At 48.5% G+C, this 26,344-nt stretch overlaps 1 protein-coding gene across 2 annotated transcripts; it reads right to left on the minus strand.

Annotated features, from left to right (window-relative positions):
• Window positions 1-12,010: 12,010 nt before the first annotated feature.
• Window positions 12,011-25,819, minus strand: COPS8 (COP9 signalosome subunit 8). Of its 2 annotated transcripts, XM_019445468.2 has the most exons (8): window positions 25,632-25,810; window positions 24,504-24,574; window positions 23,127-23,175; window positions 21,805-21,937; window positions 17,193-17,300; window positions 15,152-15,214; window positions 13,922-13,969; window positions 12,011-12,994 (listed from the first exon to the last, which is right to left on the minus strand). In XM_019445468.2, exons 1-8 carry the CDS (start codon window positions 25,707-25,709, stop codon window positions 12,915-12,917), a joined length of 630 nt encoding a protein of 209 aa, XP_019301013.1. In that variant the 5' UTR covers window positions 25,710-25,810; the 3' UTR covers window positions 12,011-12,914. The 2 variants fall into 2 exon arrangements, with proteins under 2 accessions (XP_019301013.1, XP_053759314.1); XM_053903339.1 differs by lacking the exon at window positions 15,152-15,214 and having other exon boundaries at window positions 25,632-25,819.
• Window positions 25,820-26,344: the final 525 nt, after the last annotated feature.

Here is a 26,344-nt window from a genome sequence, read left to right on the forward strand (position 1 = left end):
AATTTCTTGGACCATTCTCCTTTGACATCATTTGCTGCCAACCTCACAAACAACCTAAGCCACCTTTCCAAGCATGTTATTTAATTCACATGGGAACCTGCGAATAGGTTTTTATCGCTATATGGATTGTTAGGCGTAGAGCATTTTGCTGGCTGTCCTGAGTTGCTCTTAGAGACTAGACACAGGCGTACAATTAGGAGAACGCTATTAAATCAAAACTGGTGTTTGGCGATTCTCCCCATCATGTGATTCACAAGTGGAAAATGGCCTGGGTCCTCTTTTATTCACAATGAAATCTTTTCCTACGGCTGCACCCAGGAGAAAAGTCATGATTCACATCCAGGATGCACACCCCGGTCAGGTGGGTGCACACAATGTGATCGTTAAAGTTCACTCGTTTCTTGAAAATACGTCCAAAGAACTCCTGGTTTCTGTCTCAGCCGATCCAGGATACGTTGTCAATGATTCAAATCAAGGAAATTTCCATATTGGTTCTAGCTTGCCTTCTGATATTTGGATAAAACTGCACTGTCTTTTCTTTCTTTTTTCTTTTTTAAAAAATGTTTATTTATTGTTGGGGGGGGCGGAGAGAGAGAGTGCACAAGCAGGGGAGGGGCAGAGAGAGAGGGAGACACAGAATCTGAAGCAGGCTCCAGGCTCGGAGCTGTCAGCACAGAGCCCGACATGGGGCTCGAACCCACAAACCATGAGATCATGACCTGAACTGAAGTTGGACGCTTAACTGACCGAGCCACCTAGGTGCCCCAGAAGTTTCTTTTTTTTTTAAGTTTATTTATCTTGAAAGAGAGAGAGAGAGAGCAAGCAGGGGAGGGGCAGAGAGAGAGAGGGAGAGAGCGAATCCCAAGCAGGCTCCGTGCCATCGGCACAGAAAGCAAGAGTCGGACGCTTAACCCACTGAGCCACCCAGGCAGCCCATGCACTGTCTTTTCCACTATGGTCTGAAGGTCTGAACGCTTCCTTTACTTAGAGAAGCAACAAAATCAGAGGAAAGCTATTACTTTGCTTAACAGTAAGCAAACAAACAAACAAAACGGATCAGATTAGTAATAATCAGGGTTACTAACTCCACCAAAAAGGCAGACTTCACGTCCTCACACGGCAGTGTTACGAGCGGTTCTCGAGGAGGAGGAAAGGTAGGCATCGCAAGGAGGTCCCGACTCCCCAGCTCCTGAGCTACTCCAGCCAAGAGCCCCTAGATACCTTGGTTCCCCTGCTTCTCAAGGCAGGGTGGCAATGAGGGTTGTTTTTAAGCTCCCCAGACACACAGAAAGCTGGGAGGCTCCAGGAAAACTGCTCATCTCTCCCAGAAGGCATAGCAGCCCTTACCGCCGTAACCTGGTGGATGGGAGCAGAGAAGACGGTCGCCGTTACACGGAGGCGAGGCAAGGGGGAGGGGAGGTCAGGACACGGTCCCCAACGTAATCAGTGCATGGACATTTCGCCACGCGGCCTTGATGGGGCTTATTCAACCTGGCTTCCCTATCGGACCGGGAGGATGCTCCCTGTCTCTGACACAACCCCGACCCCTGCCGTCAGTATGCACGAGGCTCACGTGGCCAGGGAGCACTTGGAAGGCTAGTGCAAACTGAGCCGGGCTGGAAGGGTGAAACCCACGTGGGACTTCGAGACTTAGCACGGAAGAATGCAAAACAGCTCCTCGGCCTTTTTGATATGGGTGAAATGTTGAACTGATACTACTTTGGACCCGGCTGAACTAAGCTATGTTGTTACAATCAATGTCACCCGCTTTCCTTTTTCACTTTTCTTATTGCGGCTACTGGGAAATTAAAAGTCACGTGCGTGACTCACTTTCTACTTCTACCGGACGGTGCCGGTCTAGACAGTTAGAAAGCTCTTTGTGTGGAGTCAAATCTAGCCTTTTCCAACCACTTGATCTTGCCTTTGGAAGCAATAAGCAACACGTGCCCACATGACAGTCTGGTACTGGAAGACAGGCATCACCCCCAGCCCCTTTTCTTCTTATGCTGGATGCCCCCCCTCCCCCCCCCGCCCCCGCCCCCTGCCCATCACAAACATCCCTTCCAGGACATGTTAAAGATTACTTACCCCATGGGGTGCCTGGGTGGCTCAGTCAGTTAAGCGTCCGACTTCAGCTCAGGTCATGATCTCACAGTCCGTAAGTTCGAGCCCCGCATCAGGCTCTGTGCTGACAGCTCAGAACCTGGAGCCTGCTTCAGATTCTGTGTCTTCCTCTCTCTCTGCCCCTTCCCTGCTCATGCTCTGTCTCTCTCTGTCTCAAAAATAAATAAAAACATTACGAAAAAAAAAAAAAAAAAGATTACTTACCCCCAAAATGACAAGATGATTGCTGCTGCCTTGCCAGGCCATCTCTCTCATAAGACTGGGTGACTTCACAGGGCTCTCTCCCAGGGAATGCAACTTTGATTTTACGGGGCTGTAAAACGTCTGGCCATTTATCAGTTGCAGATTGTTACTCAGAACTTAATGCTAGGGAACAAGTAATGTCCTTTATAACCTTAGGTGAAAAGCAAAACTTCCATACATAGATCTCTTGGAGTTGTGGTGAGGACATCTAGCCACGCTTTGTTCTCAGGCCCCCTGTACTCCAGCTCCTGGGGACACAGCCTCATATTAGCTGTGGTTTGGTTCAGTGAATACTCCACGTCCTGGAAGGAAGCATTAGTCATCAGGTAGTTGTCATGAAGCTGGCATGTCCGCTGAGCCCTGAAAAGACCGTCCACTATTCTATTAGGCTGGATGCTTTGGGGTAAGGATTTAGCATCAATGAGATAATTCAACATCAATGGATCACATGGTCACGCTCCCATGTGATCACCTCTTCTCCTTTGTCATAGAGTGGGTCCCTTAGACTAGGCAACGTTCTATAGGATTCGTGGTCAACAGATATTTTATATGTTCTTTGAAGATGGTGCTGGAGAAGACACCACACGTATGGAAGGCAAACGCATACCTGAAGCAGATGTCATTTCCAGTAAGGATGCAACACGGGCCTTTCCAGGGTAGAAAGGGCCACAGTGATCAATTTGCTGCCAATTAGTTATTTGGTTTCTTTCAGAAATGGTGCCATTGTGGGTGCTTCGATATCACAGACTGCTGATGCTGGGTTAGCAAACAGTGGGGTCAGTGTTGATGATGGAGAACCCGCGCTGCCTGGCCCAGGAATAGCCTCCATCCCTGGCATGAAGGCCACCCCATTTATGGGCCCATTGTGCCGGCACTGGGGTGACTGAAGAGAGCCTGGCTGACATCCGAAAGAAAAAGTATCTCGCCCCCTTGGAAGTAGGGATTATCCTCTCTATTGGGCGCTCCCTGGTGGGCATTAATGTGAAACCCAGAGATGTGTTTGCTCTGTGTCCACTCCCTTAAAGCCAGCTGTGCATCTTCTAGACTTCTTCGTCTCCAATTTTCCAATCTGGTTCCTTTCAGGCCCCAGACCAACCAGCCTAGCCATTTGTCACTGTCGTAAAGTCTATACTGCAGGCTCCTTCTTCCTTCAGAGTGCCTGGCCAAATGCACTTCTCAGAAATCTGCCCACTGGGAGAATCTCCCCTCACTGCCATCCCGTATGATCGCCGCTAAGTGGTCTGAAATGTGGCAGTTGTGCAGTTTGGGCTCGCATCGACACGGCGAGGTGACCCATTTGTGAGCCAGCCTTGGGCTTTTGTCTCCTCCATCGGCTGGTCAAAGGAAACCTCGCGTGAAACTACGGGCACGAGTTGAGGGGGAGGTGCGGATGCAATCGAGGAGCTACGTAAGTCTGGGTCACCCTTTTCATTTCCCTGTACCCCTTGGACCTGCCTGGACCCGATACCAAATTTGCCATTTTCACTGGGCAACGAATTCCTGCTGTGCCCACGAATCTCCTACCCCGACGTTACCGAGCGGTAGACCATCTGTTGAGGTTGTCATTTTAGTCATTATGTTTTTCTTTTTGAGAGATTCTAGTGTTTTCGCACGTATGCCCGGTACTGTCTTTGCGTCTCTCGGTCATCCTTCATCCTTTCAATACCTTGATTTCCTTAAATATATTTCTCTAACAACATTAGGGAAATTCAAATTGTCTGATGAAATAATCCGATCCCAACATAGCGAACGTAGCTTCACATGTAACACATTTAACATTTTATAAGTTAGATACCTAATGCCTTTGAGGGGTTAGTCCCCTAGTTCTTAGTTCTTGTTCATAACGGCCTATCTTCCGTGTGAGTTTTCGTCTTTGATCGTGGATGCATCTTTCTTGGGACCTTGATGGTGGCAATGCGTTCAGGCTTTAGGGTAAATTCGTTCCCGCAGATACCTGCTTTTCCTTCCGCCCAGCTTCTGGGAGTAACTGCTGACTGCCCTGAAGATAGGCTTGTGCTCTTACACCCCTAGTCTATCACTCCTGTGCTAGGATTTCTCTCTAGTCTCTCTCGGAGGCTGTTGGCTTTAAGGTGTCCTGCTTCTTGTGTGTTTTCTGATCTCCCTCCCCTCACCTAACGTTAGGTTCTGTCGCTTGCTTCCTTCCCATCAGCGGTACAAAATAAGTCAGCTTCTAGGCCGTGGAGGTTGGGGATGCCCCCAGCAGGAGAAGACTAGTTGTTTCTGGCCTTTGGCGATGTCCCTTATTCTTCTGGCTGCTCATCAATATATCACAAAATAATTTTAGTGCTCTAAACAGCATCTTAGTTGGTCTAGACTCAGACGTTTTCTCCATTTAGCTAAGTATATTGGCAGCAATCACCCTGGATTTTAACATTGACTTAAATAAAAATAGAAATATTTATTTTTATAAATGTATACAGATTATGAATTATAATTATATATTGATTTTTATAAAAATAAGAATGTTTATTTTTGAGAGAGCATGAGTGGGGGAGGGGCAGAGAGAGAGGGGTCAGAGGATGTGAAGCGGGCTCTGCACTGACAGCACGGAGCCCGACGTGGGGCTTGAACTCGTGAACCATGAGATCATGACCTGAAGTCACGAACTCATGAGACCATGAGCTGAAGTCAGATGCTCAACCGACTGAGCCACCGAAGTGTCCCTAACACGCACCTGTAACTTAAAGTCTACATTCCATCTGTATCTTTCTTCCTTTTTGAACACTTCGATGACTGCAGATGAACATACTAGGCAATAAGAGTTCCTAAGGTTGGAGGCATTTTGTCTTTAGGTGGCTCTAGTTGAATAATTCCCGATTAGAGGCAGGGAGAATCAGGATGGTCAGGAGACTTTTCACGAATCACTAATACACACATAGTTAGTTGCGCACACAGATACATCTCCCAGTTCCCTCCACGGAGACATCACAGAGCAAGGACACCCCAGCAGCGGAGAGCACGCCCGGCCCTCGTCACTGCTTCTAGAAGCATTTTCCTCTAAAAGGAAGTAGGGGCTTCCGCTGCCGTGTGCCTGACACAAAACACTGAAGAGAGCACGTCACTTCTAAGGTGTGCAGGTCAAACATGTATATCCTGCACCTAATAATGAAGAAGCGTCAGACAAACCCCAAATGAAGATAGTTAAAAACACAACTGGCCTGCCCTCTTCAGGAACATGCATTTCACAAAAGACAAAGAAGACTTGAAAAACTTCTGTAATGAATGTACTGCATATATGAACAGCGTGGAGGCAAAACAATTGTGAGAATTGGTGCCCTCATTGACGAAATCATCTAAAAGTAGCTCTAATATTTACTACCGACAAATACTTCTATATGCCTATGTAAACGTTTATCTATATTTTATTTTCTAAGTAAGCTTATTTTCCGAAAACAAGGACGTTGTCCTCCATAACCACAGTAAAATCAACCAAATGAAGGAAATTGCTGTTGAAACAACATTATCTCATAAAAGAGTTGGGACATTTTCTATCAAGGGTCAGACAGGAAATATCGTAGCCTTTGCAGGACACTCTCCGTCACAACTACTCAATTTTGCTTTGTGGTGTGAAAGCCGCCATAGACAATACATAAATACATGGGTGTGGCTGTGTTCCAAAAAAACTCTCTTTACCAAAACAGGCAGTAGCCTGGCCTCCGCCCACAGGCTGCAGTTTGCCAATGTCTGATGTAATCTGCAGCATTTATTCAGATCTCCTCAATTCCCAATTGTGCTTTATAATCTACTTTTATTAGTCACAGCACTGCACCGAATTGCTGTGTCTCTTTAGTCTCCTTTGATCTGAGACATTTCTTTCATCAGCCGCAAACCAAAAAAAAAAAAAAAAAAAAGCCACACCTGTGAAGCGCAATTCAAAACGCCGGGAATGGGGACTCCTTCTCGGACAGTGAAACGTTTCCTGCATATTTTGTTCGATCCTAGAACACACGAGATAGTTTCAGACTTCCTAACCTTTCTTTTCTGCAAAAAAAAAAAAAAAAAAAAAGAAACCCAGTAACTGGAGTTCAGTATATGTTTAAAGTTACTTTTGTCTTTAACCTTAGGGACTATACAGTCTAAACAGGATTGTGCAAAACTTCCTTCAGTTCACATCCCTTACCTTCAGGGAAGTTATGTAATACATTTAAAATAAATCAATTTATGGGGCGCCTGGGTGGCTCAGTCGGTTGGGCGACCGACTTCGGCTCAGGTTGTGATCTCACGGTTTGTGAGTTTGAGCCCCTCATCGGGCTCTGTGCTGACAACTCCGAGCCTGGAGCCTGCTTCGGATTCTGTGTCTCCCTCTCTCTCTCTGCCCCTCCCCCACTCATGCTCTGTCTCTCTCTGTCTCAGAAATAAACATTAAAAAATGAAATGAAATGAAATAAAATAAAATAAAATAAAATAAAATAAAATAAAATAAAATAAATCAATTTAGGGGCACCTGGGTGGCTCAGTTGCTTAAGCGTCCGACTTGGGCTCAGGTCATGATCTTGTAGTCCATGGGTTTGAACCCCGCATCAGGCTCTGTGCTGATGGCTCGGAGCCTGGAGCCTGCTTTGGATTCTGTGTCTCCCTCTGTCTCTGCCCCTCCCCTGCTCATGCTCTCTCTCTTTCAGTCTCAAAAATAAATAAAAACATTAAAAAAAATTTTTTTAAATAAATCAATTTGGTTCATTCCCCTTTCCCCCGATGGCGTATTTTATTTCTCCTTCCAGTACGTGAAACATGAACATAATCCAGGAAGTCAGAACCGCACAAAACGGAAATGGCATCTCCTCCCCCCGCCCTCCCCCCCCCCCCCCGTGTCTTTCTTTTCCACCTGGTTCCCTCCTGTTCCCTATTATTTTGATTTTCTTTTCTCTGCTTTTTCCCCACTGGTGAGCAAATACCTGTATATTTTCTTTTCTCTTAAACAAAAAATAGCAGACTCCAGGCATTTGTAGGCACCTTTGCTTTTACTGCCTTCACAAGGTCTCCTGGAGATTGCTCTGCGTCACTCTTCATTATAGACGCATAGGAATTGCTTACGTGGATGTGCCATCGTTATTCAGCCATTACCTTGTGTAGAGGCGTTTGGGTTATTCCTAGGACTTGCCAATCGGGAATGATGCAATAAACAACCTTGCATATCCATACTTCTGCTGCTGTGGGGTTGAACTACATGTGCATACGGACTTCTTAGGTAGTGCCCTACTCCCCTCTACAGGGGTCCTTCCAACCTGCACTCCCACCAGCAAACCCTAAGAGCATCCGATTCCTGAGTTTGGCGGCAGAACGCGTTGTTACCCTCTCGAGGTTCTGCGGCTCGAATGGGTCACAAATGCAAACTCGGTGTTATTTTACGTTTCCATTTCTCTTATCAATCAGGTTGAACATTGTTTCATGTTTAAGAGCCACTTTGGAAGTGTTTGCGAATTGCCTGTTCATGTCTTTTGTACTTTTCCTTTTTTTCCTACTTGTTTTGGTTTTTAATCCCCTCCATTTTTGAGAACTCTTTATATACGAGGAATATATATCTTTTGTCATTTTTTTTCTATTGATTTTGGTTTTCGATCCCCTCAGTTTTTAAGAACTCTTTATGTGGGAAGAGTATTACCAGCCCTTTCTGTTGTAAATATTTTGTCAGTTGGCAGGTGTCTTTTTGAAAATTTTTAATTGAGGTACAGTTGACACGCAAGGTTCTATTAGTCTCAGGGGTACCTGACAGTTCTTGTACTCAGGGCTCATCATGATGAGCGTGGCCCCATCTGTCCCCACATGTTGTCACCATACTGCCGACTCTGCTCCCTGTGCTCTACTCTTCATCTCCAGGACTTATTAATAACTGCAAGTTTGTGCTTTGTCAGCCCCTTCAGCCCTTCCACACCCCGCATCCCCACACCCCTCCCCCTTCTGGAAACCCCCAGTTTGTTCTCTATATTCACATCTGGTTTCTGTTTCTGTTCAGATGTCTTTGTACTTTGCAACATTTTTAAGTAGTCGAATTGATCACACTTCTAACGAGTCAGAATTTAGAGACACCAAAACCCTTCCTTCACCCCGGTCACGAAGGAAGTCCCGTTTTTCCTCCAGTGCTGGCACGGGGGTCATTCTTTTACATTAAGATCTCTGATCTATCTGGATTTTATTCTAATGGATTTATTTTTCCAAGTGGCTAGCCAGTTTTCCCAGAGCCATTTATTAAAAAGTCCACACTGGGTGCCCGGCGGGGGGGGGGGGGGGGGTGGCTCACTCGGTTAAGCACCTGACTTCGGCTCTGATCATGATCTCAAGGTTCATGAGTTCGAGCCCCTTGTCGGTTCTCTTGTCAGTGCAGAGCCTCCTTCGGATCCTGTCACCCTCTCTTTGCCCCTACCCTGCTCTTGTGCGCATACGCACATGCGCACTCTCTCAAAAATAAAAAAAGAATATTTTTAATAAGTCCCCCTTTACACCAGTGATCTGAGATGCTATTCTTACCATATGGTACATTTCTGCATTTATTTGGTCTAGTTCTCACCTCACTTATTCCGCTGGGCTACATACTATTCATGCTCTACTGTTGTGAGGTTTTAATAAGAAGCTTTAGATTACATTTTATTTTTTAATATTTTTAAAGTTTATTTTGAGAGAGTGAGTGCATGCATGCGAGCAGGGGAGGGGCAGAGAGAGGGAGGGAGGGAGGGAGAATCCCGAGCAGGCTTCGCGCTGTGAGCACAGAGCCCGATGTGGGGCTCGATCTCATCAACTGGGAGATCATGACCTGAGCTGAAATCAAGACACTTAACCAACGGAGCCACCCAGGTGCCCCTAGATTATGTTTTAATGTCTTGGTAGGGCTAGTGACTCTCAGTTGCCAACTTGATTACATGGCATTTTAGATTTAGATTATGGAGTTAGAATTATACATTCCTGTTGCCTACGGGACTGATCCCCATAGTGGTTAAGAACAATGGTCCCCAAAGGTGTGCATATCCTACTCCCTGACACCCGTGACTATGTTAGGTCACATGGAAGGGGAATTAAGAGAGAGCCCTCTCCAATGCCCAAACCCCTGGGTTGGAGGCCCCCTAGCAGGGGACCCTGCCCCGACCAGCAAACGCCTGCAGAAGGCGGTTCCCTGCTCGCTCAGAGCTGAGCCCCTCCAGCCTCATTTCTTCAGGAACTGTGATGCCCTTGGGCAGGTTTCTTCACACGCAGACATCTGTCCATAGTTCTTGGCACAACCGGAGTCCACGTCCCAGCATGCCAGCGCGGGGCAGAAATCTGTACTCGTTGCTGTCTCTACCAACCCTCCCTTTTCAGGTCATTTATTTCGTAAGTAAACTCACTTTTTGGTCCTGTTAAATCCCCCATGTTCTAGATCTGGCTGATTGCTTCTTGGTGGGGCGTTTCACTTGTTCATCTAATATCCACATTTCATGGAAAGGGGCAGTTGAGTCTACAACTGTGATTAGATTCCCGTTCGTTCCGGGGAGGGGAGTTTGTTTTGGCAGAAACATGGCAAACCATGAAGTCATGGTCGATGCTGTACCACGACACCCCGGCAGGCTCCCGGTGCCCGCTGGCGATGTTAAGAAAGGATGGATTGAGGTGCCTTCAAGTTACACGCAGACAGACCCCTTCTCTCCACCCAGGAAACAGCGGCGGGTGGGGGGGGGTGGTAGAACTGGGAAGAGAGAAACAAGGGAGGAGGAACCAGCAACCTACATATGCCACTGCAGACTGGTCACAGTGGGGTCTCTCTGGGGTCTTTCTTCGGAGCCAGGCACAGACGGTACCCTGGAGCTGTCCTCCCAAGACACGGAGGGCAGCGGTACTCACCGGATCTGTTCTAACGCATCTGTTGCAGGGGTGCTGCGGAGGCTAACTCCCCCTCACCCAGGTTTGCGTTGTTGACTGCTGCGGCACTGTCCCGGGAGTCCCAGAGCAACAGAGGTAGGTACACTCGTGGATGTAAACAAGGTGCTGTCAGGCCACACCTGCACGCAGCTGGCGGTCTTGGCAGTAGCCAGAGCACAGAGACGGGCGGATGCACGTGGGGCCTTATTTTATGCTCTGTCTCATATTCTCGGCCCCGTGGTCTCAGCAGCCAACGACGCTGCTTTCATAGATCCTCTAGGAAAAGGACTGCAAAGCACTGGTTTTCGAATTCTATCTCCACTTACTAGGTGGAATCCTTCTATAAAGAATTTTCCATCATCATGCATTTGATTACTTCGGTGGTTCCATTTTGTTACTTTGGATATCACTAGGGCATCACTTCATTATTCTGAAGACTCATAAATAAATACGGGAGAGGCTGAATCAGGCACTTGTCCTGGCTTTATTGTACCATGATGAGGTCATCTTAGTACTAGAATTATGAACTTGGGATTAAAAATATAAACACATAAGCAGATTTTTCATGCTCAATTTGTCTCATGTTCAGCTGGTCTCATGTTCAAACTTAAAAAAACCGCATTAGACTCCGAAAACATTCCTGAACCTGGGACATCCTGTCCTGGGGACCAACTCGTACAATTACTGCCCCAGACTAGCACCTACTTTGAAAATAAGTTCTGCTTCTGCTTAGTCGAAAATGGAGTTCGGAGACCACTATCTCAGCCTTACTGGTCCTCGCTGGTGCTGGGCTATGATTATTTCAGGCCTTTTTAGTTGGACAGAGCCAGGAACCATTTCTTCTTTAGAAAGAAACATCATTTAAGGTTTCTTACTGAAATTTAAGATTACTGGGTTCTAACAAGATGACCTAATTTCTAAGTTTTCTTACCCTGAAGTATACTTTTAATAATGGTGAAAACATCAAGATAGTTTTTTGAAAACTACGAAACCATGAAACCATAAAACCAGACTCAGTAGCCTGAGGGCTCTGTGTCCTTAGTGTAGGGGCCACTGACAACCCAGACTCAAAACACTGTGATTGAGTCACTTGAAATAATCACTGTTGTGCTACATGAAGTCCACAGACGTCCTGTTCCCCTTCAGGGAATCAGTTTCACTAGTTTTTGGTTTAACCTTCGATTGTTTTTTCGAAATGTTAAGTACGCACGTATGCACGCTTGTGTCCACCGGCCCTTTCTCACCCTCAAGGCAACAGCAGAAAGTCCTCCTCCTTTCCAAGGGGCCATTCTGGAGAGGACCGTGTTTCAGCACACGGAGGTCTTCCCTCGGTCGTTGACGCTTCGAGAGCTGCACGGCACCGCCCTGCACACCCCTGTTTACTCGGCGAGTCCCCATCGGCGAACACTTGGTTGACTCCAGTCCGTTAAGAATCAGGCCCGCGGAGACAACGTGCACTCAATACCGGCAAATTCAAAAACGGGAGTCATCGCTGTCCAGCTATCGACCCTCCTGCTTCTTGAATTTCCACTTCCGCAGCTGTAAGACAAGGCGGTTTTTAACATGACTTCTACATCTGAGTTAAATCAAACATTAATTTGAAAAGTATTTCCATAAATGTTAACAGCAACTGAAAAATGGGTTTAAAGCGGGTGAAAACACGTGCTCACTACCATATGGGTCATTTGTATTTAAGGAAGAAATTCCTATCTCGAGAGCCAGTGACAAACCAGAACGTATCCACAGAAAGACCAGGATGGTGAAATTTCCAGAAACGATCTCAGGTGACACAGCTGAATTCAATTAAATATTTATTGAACAAATGCAGAATAAATGAAGGGGGGGGGGTGTTAGCCTGAAGACACACGAAACACCTCCAAACAGTCAGAGGCCATCGCACAAAAACTGAGAGACTCGTTCAGTATTTCTCCAAAAGGTGGAACTCGAAGCGAAGGACGGGTGCAAGCATCCGGTGGCTGCAGGGTGCTGGCGGCGCAAAGCGGATCACTCGTCGTGAGAACGTCTTTGCCAGGACCACGCCTCTCGCCCTACGCTCCCCTTCCCAAGAAAGGACTACGACGGCTCGCGCTCCTGAAGGTCTCCGAAAGTCGCGTTTTCACGGCGAGCCCTCCAGCGCGGGCAGCGGGTGTGCTGACACCCCCAGGAGCTCACGCTCTGCTGGCTGAGGACACGGCCTTTCCTCCTCCGCCACGCGTCAGCACTCGGGGTGTGGTCCTCGGGGCTGGGAGAAGGGGAGCACGTCCTCTAACGGGGCGGGGGGGGGGGGCTCAGGACCCCCGGCCACTCCTCAGCTCCCACGCGCGTCGCTGTTAAGTGTCAACCCTCGCTGCGGACGGGCCTGTGCCGCGTGCCGCGCAGGGACAAACGGCTGATAGGCGCCGTCCCACGGGAAGCCGGGCGGCCGGGTTTCAGGAGTCACCAGGAAATATAAACTGCGTAATACTGACGGGCTTCATCCAAATTGTCAAATGTTACAAAACAAGAATCGTTTCAACAACTATTCAGCATAATGTTTAAGGACAAAATATATAATATATACTTTATATATGTATTTTATCACATACTCCGCAAGGAATGCCGAGGTGCTAATCCAGCCAATAGGTTGAAAATAAAAATTTTACATTTCTCTATTTGTCAGTATACAGGATTCTGGAGGTGGATCTTGAACTCAGAAGGACGCATCAGTTTTCGAGGAAAGCCACGTAGTCGGTCAGTCTGGCTAACTGCTGCTCGTTGGGGATGGGCGGGACTGGGGCGGGCTCTGCACATGCGAAGGAGAAAGAGAGAGAGACAGACGGTCAGACACCCGAGGAACAGTGCCTTGGCCCCACCACCCACGGCTCCAATGGAAACTTTGTTAGTGATTTCAGACATTTTTGAAAAATAAGCCAAGAAGTCTCACGTCTCAGGGGTGGTTCTGCTAAACTGGGAGTAAAGGCACGTGTGGCTTTGTTGAACTTCCCATGTTAACATGCAACATCTCTCTTTTTCTTTATAAAATTTTTTAACGTTTATTATTGAGAGACAGAGAGACACAGAGTGTGAGCAGGGGAGGGGCAGAGAGAGGGGGAGACACAGAATCTGAAGCAGGCTCCAGGCTCCCAGCTGTCAGCACAGAGCCCGACGTGGGGCTCAAACTCACAAACCGTGACATTATGACCTGAGCCGAAGTCGGTCACCCAACTGACTGAGCCACCCAGGTGCCCCGCCACGTCTCTCTTAAGAGAACACAGCTCTTCTTGGAAAGACACCCGCCCATGTGACACGAAATCTGGTGAATAATTACCAAGGGCTCACTGTGTGCCAGGCACTGCTCTAGAATATTCGGCTGTCAGTGAACAAAAAAAGCCCCACAAAGAACCCCATCGTCAAGGAGTTTAGTGCCAGCTTTTAAGTTAGCGCACGCCAGCCTAGGGATGACGTCCGAGTAAGCGCTCGGGAGGAGCCCTACCACGGCTTCCCTACGTGACATCAAGGAGGCGCTGTGGCCGGGTCAGGAGGTGCCACGGCCTCAACGTCAGCCACACAGGAGAACCCACCTGGTCTCGCTTGTAACCAGATACGTTATTATAAATAGCAAGTGCAGAATTTAATCTCTTCCTTTACAAGGTTAGAGCTAAGAAAAACAGATACATACGACAAAAAGAAACAACGAAACACGTTTTAAATGAGCATAAAAGATACATACCTGATAGGGGAATAAACCGGTTGAAGGAAACATCCAGGGCCCCTGCAACTAAAAGTAACAACTGAATTTACACAAGTTGTCGGCAAGAACTTTCACACAGAACACGTCATTTTTAATGCATGCGACGGCACTTATGGCCATTTAAGACTTCTCTAACAGAGTTAACAATTATGCTCTATTCGATCACCCAAGTCTTTTTATTATGGCGGTTTCTCCAGCATCTAGACTCGCTGGGACCATGTCTCACCACTTCCTGCACCTTCACGGGGCAGAACCCACCCAAATTTGAGTAATTCTTTACGGTCAGGTCAACAATGTCTAAACAACAGGAATTCAGAGCAGGTGGAAGGAACTTTGGGTTGAAGTAGAAGGCTGTATGGATGTGGGCATGAAGGCCGGCTCGAAAGACGTGGGAGAAAAGGCCAGTCCTGCTAAGCACAAGAGAGACCTCCGAGCAGGAATGAGCACGGCTCACTTCGGAAGAAGACTGCGGGACTGCAACTCAGATGGGGACCGCGAGGCCAGGTCAAATAACTTAAGCCTTAGAAAGCCAAAGAGCTTAATTTCGTGAACACTGAAGCCACTGAAAGTCTTGTATTGGAGAAGAGTTTACATGTCTACAGTACAAGGAGAAAATATTTCTTAAATATTTTTAAATATTTTTTTAAAAAAGCAACAGTTCTGATATTAAGGATAAACACTGAAGTAGCCTATCCTGGGTCGCTTGGTCAGTTAAGCATTCGACTTCGGCTCAGGTCATGATCTCATAGTTCACGAGTTCGAGGCCCGTGTCGGGCTCTGTGCTGACGACTTGGAGCCTGGAGCCTGCTTCCGATTCTGTGTCCCGCCCCCCCCCCGCCCCTCCCCCACTTGTGTGCTGTCTCCCCCTCAAAAATAAACCTTAAAAAAAATTAAAAGAAAAAGAAAGAAATGGCCCCATAAATAAAAGGATGGGAGATTAACGTAGTGAAAATTAAGTTGTAATAAGGATTATAAAAAGCCCATATAAAATAGTCTTTTATACAAGAAATACACTTTCAAAAATTCAGGTAAAACGAGGTGTCTTTAAGATCCTTTCTGCCACAAGTGTCTGTCAGTCTGTATCTGTACTGGTCCCGGGTCACTTCCACCTTGTCGGTCCAGAACGTTCCATCACATTACCCAAACCCAGTGCCGAAGACCCCGGCGCAGTTTCGCGAGCTGCACCCACGGATGCGGAGCCCCACCTACCTGGCTTTTTGGGCATAACCATCCTTGTGGTGGAGTCGGCTTGCCATCCTTGTTCTAATATACCTAGAAACACGCATTTAACACACAGATGAAGAAATGACCACGAGACCCCTGCAATTTCACATCGAAGATCCACCCTCTGTCTGTGACGCTGCTCGTACGGAAGGTCTGACCAGTGCACTTTACCCCGTAATGTGTATTTCTGCTAGCAAAGTGTGGGAGGGCCAACGTTCTCCGGTCAGCTTATTTTTCCAATATTTCCAAACCTGTATCCAACCTCATTTTACTCCGTCAGACCGACACACCCTTAACAGATGACCCATCTTCCGTAAAGTGTGTGTTCCCGCATGAACCTAGTCAGCGTGACTAAACGCAGACCTGAGGGGGACAGACAGGACGGCCTGCCATCCCTGCACCGATAATAACAAAGACGTCGCCAACGACGGAAACAACAGCGCACACGCGGTGCTGGCCAGAGGGCACCGCTCCACGGGGGTCACTGCAGGCAATCACCACATCACTCTCCACAGGGGGACCAGGGCCGCCCTTAACTGACGTGGAAAATGACGTCTGAATTCCACCGACGCGTCCCAGCCCAGACGGTTAGCAGGGGGCTGGAAGGAGGGTACCCGGACTCACACTCAGGCAGTCACTTAAGATCTGGGCTCTGGGGTACGTATGTTCTTTATTATGTGATGAGCTACGGATCAATTTCAAGAAGTCGAAACAAACGTTTGTGAGTAAGTAACAGTATGATTTGCCACAACAGCTCTCATCAAGCTGCCTCCTATGTGACTCAAATTGTGGCAGGCCTTGGAAATTTAGGAACAAGCTGTGGCCTCAACGGAGTTTCTGTTTGGGTCGGAGACTCAAAAATGTCAATCACGGGAAAACAATGCTACGGGCCGGGTACAACACTCTACAGCGATCCACCGAGGGGAGGAGCCGGTCTGGGGATGACCTGGGGAATGAAAATGCAAAAGCACGTCTGGGGGCCGGAAGGGAGGGGAGGTACCGGTGAGAGACAGCGAGGAGGGGTTTCCAAATGTGTGTTGGGAGGGCAATTAAAATTATTTTCGTAAAAAAATACATATATCAACATGCTGACTTTCAGAGGAAAAGAGATAATTTAAAGAAATTACAGAGTTTAAGCTCAGAATTACTAACATAATGCTACTCTCCCGGCATACTTAAGCAACTTTACTTTCTTACATCCCATGAACGTTTCCCACCGCTCGAGAGAACCGATGTGATCTGAGCGGATGCGGGGCTGTGTCGGGCGCCTTCCTCCTCACCCTCGGACAGCGTCTTCCAGTAACTCTGTTCCTGCCCGTCCCCTCCCCCCACCCCCCCACGCTCGGCGCACAGTGGCTGCGAGCTTCCCTTCCTGGGCATCAGCCTGGGAGGACACACCGCCAGTTCACAGGCCCACCGTTAACTCAGGTTTTGATCGAAACTCTTAGAACTAAAAGCAGAAAACATTCGGGGATCCAGCCCTGGGAACCAGGGTAAAAAGTGGCCACGGGAACATCCAAGAGGCCCCCAGCAAGAGCTAGAACGGCCACGTGCAAGGACAGCGCACCTCACCGACACCGCCAAATGCCCACTTCCAACAACGGCAACGTTCCCCTTCGCAGAGCTCTCGTTCTCAGGTGACACTAACTACCTCTGGCAAAAAGTGCTTCGAAAGTGAGCAGGAACACGAAATCTCTCATCCACACCCGGAAATCCAAAAAGCTCTGCGGACTAAAACGTTGTTTCTTTAACTCATCAGGTGGTGACAGCGGCCGCGTAAAATGGGTCCACACACAACCGCACGACCTCCCCTCATGGCCACGTGGACACTCGCGCCGAGCCACTGCAGGGCTCCTGGGGGCGGGGCTGCAGGCCGCCTCCTGCCCAAGGCCCCGCTGTGGCTGTGGGACCCTGCGGGTTCCAGATCCCCTTCCCAGAGGACAAACACCACCTACGTCTCAAAAGCACACCTGCCCTAGTAACTTACACTTTCGCTTTTGCTGAAAGTAACCAGCAAGCCCCATACCTTTCACGGCCTCTTCCACCGGGAGCCCCACAAAGGCTGCAAAGTCGTCGGCGATGATGGAGGTGTAGGCTTGAGAGACCAGGGCGAAGGCTCTTCTCCGTGTGGCATCTACGGCGGGGGTGGAGGGCGACACAACACATTGAACCAAGAGAACTGGCTTTTTTGGTAATTAAGTTACATCACTGCCTTGTCCAACTTTATCAGCAAGACTACATCAACCCAAAGGTTTCTATGCTTATAGATCCACGTGCCTGGCGTGTAAGACGCGCTCAGGTATTGCCGAATAAACAAATCATCTTCTTGTGCTTCCTCTTAGACAGCAAATCTCTCTCAGAGGACAATAAAAATGACCCAGGAGGAAAACGTTAATAAATAGAAGACCCAAACTCCAAGAAAACTTCATTTAAATATGTTTATGTACTCGGTATACAATTTTTTTGAACCTCTTTTAATCCCACTTAAAAATTTAAGACTGGAATGAATGGGGCAGAAATTATCTATTTCAGTAATTAGCTGTCCTTTCTTAGGAGGGTCTCTGTTACAGGATCACACCTAGGAATTTCAGACAAACCGTATAACTACAGCACTCTTCTGTTCAAAAGAAAACCACAGGCCCCAAACGCCACGCCAACAAACCGGGACTTAATACCTGACTCGGCTTCAATCTCCGCTAGAAATAATCCTAACCGGTAAGTCAGGGATTTTCTGATGGGCGAGGGAGAGTTAATCTGCCACAGGGACCCTCTCCATCCCTGCTCTACCCTTAAGGGAAGATGGCCTGATGGAAACAATCCTTTTTCTTTTGCTAACACCTTCCCTGCCCCAAGTTCCTTCCTACCATTGTGTACGGAGCCCTCCGAGTCCCCTCTACTTGCTAGATGGAATGTGGCCCGACACGGTCTGCTTAGAAATGCCAGTTAGGTCTGCAGGTTTGCTCAGTTGAAGTTTTGTCCTTTGACACTTCCTAACTTTCAAGTCCGCTCTAAACTCTTGACTTAATTTGGGCTCAGATCCTAGGGTCCAGTCCTGAATGGCTGAGCCTAACAGGGGGGCGCCAACAATTCCAGCGACACCCCTCCTGCCGCCCCCCTGGAGGTGACGGGTGGGACCTCCCCAGGCTTCAATTCCCACATTCCATGTCTCAGAAATGAGGCAGAGAAGAGTGGACGGTTGGTTGCAGGTTAGGAGGTGCGGTCCGGCCAGCCTGGCTTCCACCCACGGCTGCCTCGGCGACGCAAGGGCTCCCCCACCTGGCGGCCAGCGTGCGGACAAATACTCTGCGTGTTACTGTCCACATTCAGCAGGCAGGGGTGTACGTTCCTCACGGCCCCACGACACAGCGACATCCTCTCCGTTCCTGGGACATCGCCCGACGACTGCACCAAGCTGCTCAGACACCCCTTCCACTTCGCCCCCCGGCTCCCAGACGAGCCTCACACCTCTCTCGTCTCGGCCTTTGGGTTCATGCTGTCACGTGGTTTCCGCTCGGACTCCTAGGTCTGTTTACAAACTCTGCCTGCAGCGCTCGGGTTCCCGGCCATCTCTGCTCTTCTCTAAATGCACAGCACTGCTCACCCCACCCGTCCGCGCTCCCATCACCTCAATTATGCCCTAGCTCCCTACAGGAGGAGGGCTGCCGTTCTTCTCTTTCCACCCGCCCCCGGAGTGCCCACCCTCTCTAAGGGAGCGCTAAGTACACGCCTGTTGACTCTGCCACCGGGACCCAGGCTTGGGCCCCGTCCTCTCGTACCTCTTAAAAACCGCCGACACCCAGCGCGCTCCTGCACCTCTCACTGAGCCTGACATCCTCCCCGCTCCCCTGAGCCCGTGCGTGCTCCTCCGCCGGCACCTTCGGCCCGCTCCTTCCTTCCTCCTACCGGCCGGCTCTGCACCTGACCGCACGTCGGGCTTGAACCCACGTCAGAGATGGGGGATCTTTCCCTACTGAAGGCCACAGGCACTCCATAAAAGAGAGCTGCCACAAGCAACAACAGAAAGGGAAATCCAAGTGTCCACCAGAAATTATACCCGCCTGGTAAACAGACAGACCATATTTTAAAAATATTAACTTCAGTTCAAGCCCCGGGGTCAGATGCTTAGAACTGAGCGGAGGAAGATGGGGAGGAGAACAAGAATGGTGTGGGAGAGAGCCGGAGAGGAGAGAAACTGAGGCAGGCCTGGCAAAGGGGAGGGCAGCACAGAGGGCGCGGGCTGGCAGAGGAAGCGAAAAGCCAGGCGGGGTCCCACAGGGCCGGTCAGAGGCCACACACCTCGGGCTGCTTTCACCCAGGGCCATTCCACTCGTCACCGTGCCACCCTTAAGACCTGGGCGGGCATTAGAACCACACGTGAGAAGGTGGAATATAAACGGAGCCAGCACCTAATGTCTGCGGCCATTCAGCACGGGCGGAAGCCCTGGGGAGACGCTGACAGAGCGCTCATCCTGTCGTGTGGGCGGCACCTACAAGTGTGCGTTATCTACCCCCACCCGCCAACAGCTAGCGCTGGACACGGAGAGAGGCTGGGCTAGCGGTCCCGCACTTTCTAATCCACCTCTGCCCTTCCATTCTGGGGGGGGGGGGGGGGGCTGGACACCACGGCCCAGGGGACCCGCACGGCCTGCTCGCGGATGGGTCACGGGTCCGGTGAATGCGTGTCCTCCGCGCCCTCCCGGCCTCGCTCTGGCGGAGCCACAGCTCCCGGGGGCAGCCCCTTTCCTGCGGCTCCAGGAGTGTGGGTCCCTCGCTCTCTCCCTCTGGGGCCCGTGGAGGAAGGGCCCACAGGGAGCCCCTGGGTGCTTCACCGGCCGCTGGTTGCCATTAAGAAACTAGAAGGCCAGCTCCTTCACTAGCCTGTCTTTAGTTAAATGCTTTTCAACCTTCTAAGACTGTGACTAACCCAGAACAGAAAAGGGAGAGATTGGAGAAAGTCACTGTTCCTAGAACAATCCAGAAAACAGAAAGTTTGTAACACATTAAAATGCAAAATATTAAATTTAGCAGTAATTCAAATCTGTGAAGAGACTTCCTTCACCAGGCTGCATTTTATGAAGGCAAATCCAGTACTGTTCGTGAACCTGGGGATTTGTAAAATTCTTAGGATAGGTCCAAAAATATTGCGGGTGAACACAAGACTGCTTATCCGTGTTAGGTAAGTATACTTAGGTGCTTATACATATTAATTCACTTACGACCCCCCAAGGCAAGTACTATTTACGATCCCGCTTTACAAATGAGAAAAATGAGGTACTGAGGGGTCACTCGAGTGATGGCACCGAGACCTGAACTCCAGAACTAGGGCTCCGGACTCCAACCCCCCCCACCCCACGTTCTGCTACACAGCCTCGCAGGGGCCTGCCGGACGCCTTCAAGGCCTACTTAATGCAGTGGGCCGGGGGCAGAGGCGGCACCGGGAAGAAACACCGTACACCCACCGCAGGCACAGGGGGGACTTCTGCCTGACGCGACAGGAGAGCCGAGCCCTGGTCCCGCCAAGGAACCCGCCGCAGACCGTGGGGACACGGCACGCGGCCTGGGCCCTCACACCGCGGCCCTAAGACTGAGCCAGATCCTCCGAGAAAGTCCACCGCCACACCGAGGCCTCCTCTGGACTCACACGAAGAAGCTGAGGCGGTTTCCCTGTGGGAGCATCCGAACCTGCCCCTGCTGTCCCCGGGCGACCTCGTACCGCACGCCTCCCTCCCACCTGCGGGCCTGCGGTCCTGCTCACTTCCTTCATATTTAAAGGAAGCGCCTCCTGTGCTATCCCTGACCTTGTTCTGTTTTACGCTGATGCGGCTTCGCCTTTCCAAGAGAAATCAGGTCCGTCTCAGAAGCAACCTTCACCTCCTGCTCCCCTGAGAAGGTGCTATCCCTTGACAGAGGGATGAGCAGTTGGTTATTCAAAAACCCCTGCTCGCTGACTCCTCCAGAGAAGGAAGGCAGGGAGCGGAGGCAGGTGTTACCTACAGAAACCAGGTAACCGCATTAAGAGATCGCTGTATGAATTTGTAAGAGTGAACTAGCAAGACTGGGACAGACGGTCAGGTGCCCGGGGTGGGAGAACAGACAGGCAGGGTCAAGTTGCATCGTAGGATCAGTGCCATGTCACACGGACTTGTAATCTTTCAAAGCAATGGAAAACCATTTGAGCATCTATGTACTGAACTGAATTACAAACCCAGAAGCTGAAGACAAACCCTACCAAAGGCTGAGGTCGACAACCTCCAAAGCATCGTCTCCACTTTCAAACACCTGGGGTTTAAGACCTTAACCACCCCACAGCTTGGGCTTCGTAGAGTCTTCTAAGATTTCATTTTAGTAGCAAAAATCTTCCTACTGACAAGAGCACTTTCAATTTAGAATTAAATGAAAGAGACAGTGAGTGAATCCCTTGGCCACCGATAGAATTTCAAGCAAGACTAAATGAAGACACGTGGTTACAGCAAATCCTTCCAAAAGAATTTTGAAAGCTGCCCCACTCACCTAGCAGAAAGTAACTTTTTTTTTCTTTTTAAATTAGATCTATTTTTTTTAAAAAAACTGACTTACTTCAACATTACAGCACTTAGAGAACAGGCCTAATTTAATTTTTAAGCACAAAGAAACACTACCTCTAAGCGCTTCCATGATCGGCTGGACCGTCTCAGACCACTGGTGTGCGTTGATGGTCGAATAGATCCCAGGGAAATCTCTCTGCCAGATTCTTTGTCCTACTGACCAAATTCCCCCAAGTTCAGAGTTCGCCTGCAATAAATATTACTGCCTTTGAGAATATGCAGTCTGCAGATTTACCAGCAACTGTATCTTAAAACATAATTCAACATTTCTTTTAAGAGGATCATGATTTCTTTAGCCCAATCACCATCAAAAAGGATTTTAAATGCTGTGGACAGTAAGGTAAAATCTATCTGTGTGGTTTACACACATTTTTATTATAATAGAAAATTAAAACCTGAAATAATCTAAAAATACTTCAGAACTAAGTCTGGTAATTAATTTTCTTACACATCATTTTCAAAAACATATTGGTTACCTCATATATACACATACATAATATACATGATAGAGCATCTTCATATACGTGTGCATGTAAAACACATATACGTATTTTTTGGATATAAGTATAACAAAATGGCTAATAATAAAGACTGCCAATCTAAGATGCCATACACTGTAGCCTCTCCCAGGACAGAATTCTCACTAACATCACTGAAACTATGAGTGTCATTTATAATTACTTAATTACTTAAGTACCAATCTTAATAGAATGTCTGGAGAAGAAAAAGAGAGTAGAAACACTAAAATGAATTTCTGCTGAATATCAATAATGAATAAAAGAATTCGGGTGAGTTCTTGGTCATATTCTGTGACTGTTTAAAAAACTCAATTCACATTTATGCTGGAAACAGTGAATCCCATGAAGTTAAAAATGTATTTCATTTCACTTTGGAAGAAACTTTTAAGAGGCGACTTCCTCTAATCTCCCATCGAAACTAAGAAATCTAAAATGCTAACTAGCAAAAGATTTCAATGCTGTGAAAATCATTTTTAGAATATTCTTGTCAACAACACCAATTTCAAAGAAATACCATCACGGGAAACTGCATAAATCAGTTACAAAAGGGAAAAAAAAAATCCAAACCAAACCTTTATCTAAAATGTCTCAGCTGTTTGCCAGGCAAAGTGACACTTATAAGAAGTGTCTCAATAAATGTGATCAGAAGCTAAGTACAGGTTTCTATACCATCCAAGGGAAATTAAAATTTCTGATTAGAGGACTTTGTAGATCTGTTCTTAAACTTTAATACCAGTTTAGTAACTACTCCTGTGAACCACACAGGAAAGAAAATAGAAACCTTAAAAACTTTAAAAGGTTGCCATTTGAACGAATGTTACCACATTCAAATAGTAGCATATACTAAAGAATACTTACCGATTTTATAGCAGGTGGTATCCTTTTCCAAAGATATCTTGCATTATTCCTAATTTACATCCCCCCAAGAAAGAACAAAAAGAATGATCTCAATGAATGTTCAATATTCTAGATCTCACTGCAAACACACAGAAATAGACTTAAAAGTACTCCGTATTAGATAGAATGAAACCGACTTTTATATAAATTTGTCCAGGGGAAGGAAGAGCAGCTTTCCAGGCAAAAAAATAAATGAAATATTTTTACCAAAGTAACATTCTGCCATTTTCGGTGCATTTTTTATGAACGATCTGGGTCTCAAATTAAGGCAACGTGCACCAAACACATGAACACTTAAGTAGATAAGGTATACACACATAAAAATAAACAAGTATCTATACTTTCAAGGCTCTGGAACGTCCTGACAACGAACACGGTGCACGGCGCTCCCCACGAGCCCTCCTCTCACCAGTGGGCACAGAGCCACCAACACTTCGAGGTGGTTTTTAAGAGTGTGGAAACCTGAACCACAACACAGGTATGATGACAGGATTACAAAGCGAAACCGACAGTTACACAGTGTATGGGTCATAGAAATCTCAGGTGAGTTTTCTAAGAGATACGGAACCAGCTTTAATAGAATTTAAAACAACACTTAAATAGAAATCATCAACGGCTCGTAGCACCAGAAGGGACTCCTTCTGTACGCTATGCTTTCCGACTTTCCTTCGATAAACATGAATTAAGAATAAGGAAAAAAGGACACCTTTCAAGAAACCTCTTGGCTTTCTCAATCTTCCCTTTTGGTTTCTCTTGGTCTATGGGTGACGTGCAAAATGAAGTAAACAGAGATCTTAAGAAAGTTTTATTAAAGATGAAAAAGGACAACAGAATTAAAGGAATTTACAGACACTGTAGTTTCTCATAACAAATTAGAATGTTTTTTAGAGAATATATGTATTTTTTTTTAACTTTTTTTTTTGAGAGAGAGAGAGAGAGAGCGAGAGAGCATGAGCCAGGGTGGGGCAGAGAGAGAGAGAGTGGGAGACACGGAATCGGAAGCAGGCTCCAGGCTCCGAGCTGTCAGCACCGAGCCCGATGCGGGGCTTGAACCTATGAGTCGTGAGATCATGGCCTGAGCTGAAGTCAGACACACAATCGACTGAGCCACCCAGGTGCTGAGAATATATGTACTTGTAAAACAAGTATATTTTAAAAGAACTTGGCCTAATCATTGTTTAAATCATGATTCGTTATATGAAATAAGTGTATTAAGTAATACAATTAAAGATAAAGCTCCTTGCGCATTATGTTTTAATGATGCTTCTTCAACGCAAGAATAATTTCTGTAAATCCTGGGGACGCGGCTGCTCTTAGCTTCAGGTAGAAGGTACTTACATGTCATTATGGAGCAGATATAAAGCCAAGAGCTGACCATACACTGGGGGTGTAGCAATTCCTCCAGGAGCCTAAAAGGCCAAAAATGGAAAACCTTATTTACACTTACACTTTTTTAAAAAAAGTATTTTATTAACAGTAACCTAAAAAGTAAGCCTATTTTTTGATACTTAGTACTACAGACGTAGAAAGAGCTTTAGAGAAGGTACGGAACACTAAAAACCACAGTGTTAGGTTTAGATCTGCCATCAGCTGTGATTTATCTCCTTCTGAGCCTCTGTGTTTGAAACGGGATCCCTTTCCCAGTTCTCAAATTCTTATATGGTGTTACTCTTAAAAGAAACAAACGTTTCCAATTCCAAGAGAACCCTAAAGCACTAGGATTCCACCACCCATTGTATCAAACACGTTGAACGATTACGTGATGAGTGATGATAACAAAAAAAAATCACAGGTGAGCTACAAAGACATTCCTCTCTGCCTTCAAATTTAATGCATCCAGCAAACACATATTAAGTGTCTACTAGTGAGCTCCTGCTTCTGGCTGTTGTATCCTTTGGTTAGTTAACTTTTTATTCTAATGTGATACATGCTTTTTCAGTGCCGGGGGGCGGGGAGGGGGGGGGGGGGAGCTCAATGAACTTTAACATCTGCATGACCGAACTTCCAACAATCCTACCGAAGGCAGAACAGTCAACTTAGGAGATAACGTTATGAGACTAAGGGCTTTCTGAGTTAATAAAACGTTACTTCTTCTTTGGTCTGTGTATGCTTGCACAAATGTCTTTAATGAAATCCACACTCCCTCGCCTCCCCCCACCCGGGGAGGAAAGATGCCTGGTCCCGTTCACACAAGAAGCATCCTGAAGGATGTCAGGAGCGAAGATGCACAGGGTTCACGGGCTCACTAGCTGAAGACGCACAACCACAAGCTCCGGGCGCGTTCGGGGAGACGGGGGCCCGTTCGGGGAGACGCAGCCTTCGGAGCAGGCCCCGGCGTCCCGAGCTCCCCAAGCGCGGCTCCCACGCCCGCCGCGAGCCCCGCGGGCCCCGTTACCCTGGAGACCGGCACCGCCCCGGGGCCGCGGAACACCCCGCGGCTTCTCCCAGCGCGACGCGACCGGCTACCTCGAGCTCCTGGTTCTCGCACTGATCCAGCAACTTTTTGAAACTAAAGGCACTGTCCGCCATCACCGCCACTGGCATCTTCCCGGCAGGTCCCGCCGCGGCACCTTCCCGAAAGCAGACCCCAGACAGTCCCTCGGGCCGTCGCGCCCGCGATGACGTACCGAGCCGCCGACGCCGCCGAGCGCCCAGGCGCAGGTGCGCCGTCGGTTCCGGCGCGTCGTCGGCCGCCGCTGCGGCGGGGCAGGCTCGCCGCCGCTCTGGCCGGCGCTCTCGCTGCTCTGGAGGACCGGCCCGGCCTCGCGCGAAGCCGCTGCCCGAGCGCGCGGCCAGACCGGGAAGGGAGGGGTGCGCGCAGGTTCGGGGACCGCTCGGCGTCCCCGCGGGGCGGCCTGACGCGCATGCGTCCTTCGAGGCGCCAGCCGCGCCTGGGGATTCCGGGCAGGAAGGCCGATCGGGCGGCCCCTCCGGGTGCGGGGGGTGCTCGGCTGCGGGGCTCTCGCCCCTCCTGCACCCCCAGACTCGCGTGCGCTGAAACCGGTCCGGTGTGGGCTTCTGCCCAGGACCCGGCGTGGCCGGGCCGCTCACCGGGCGTGGAGGTCTGGCCCCGGAGGTCCGGCCCCAGACCGCCGCCGCCGCCTCGGGTGTCCTTCAGTGTCCCTCGCCAGCGGACGCGCTCGTGTGCGGTTTTCATTGGCCTACACGTCCTGGTGCCC

The sequence above is a fragment of the Panthera pardus genome, unplaced genomic scaffold, assembly GCF_024362965.1.
Source record: "Panthera pardus isolate Hobbes unplaced genomic scaffold, ASM2436296v1 HiC_scaffold_10, whole genome shotgun sequence".
Lineage (NCBI taxonomy): Eukaryota > Metazoa > Chordata > Mammalia > Carnivora > Felidae > Panthera > Panthera pardus.

Excerpts from the sequence above, each read along its gene's own strand:
- COPS8 (XM_019445468.2), bottom strand. The coding sequence starts at position 25,709 with ATGCCAGTGGCGGTGATGGCGGACAGTGCCTTTAGTTTCAAAAAGTTG. Across the intron at positions 17,301-21,804 it reads GATCATGGAAGCGCTTAGAG|ATGCCACACGGAGAAGAGCC; the intron begins GTAGTGTTTCTT and ends CCCCCGCCGTAG. Across the intron at positions 13,970-15,151 it reads GGTTATGCCCAAAAAGCCAG|TTGCAGGGGCCCTGGATGTT; the intron begins GTAGGTGGGGCT and ends TGTTACTTTTAG.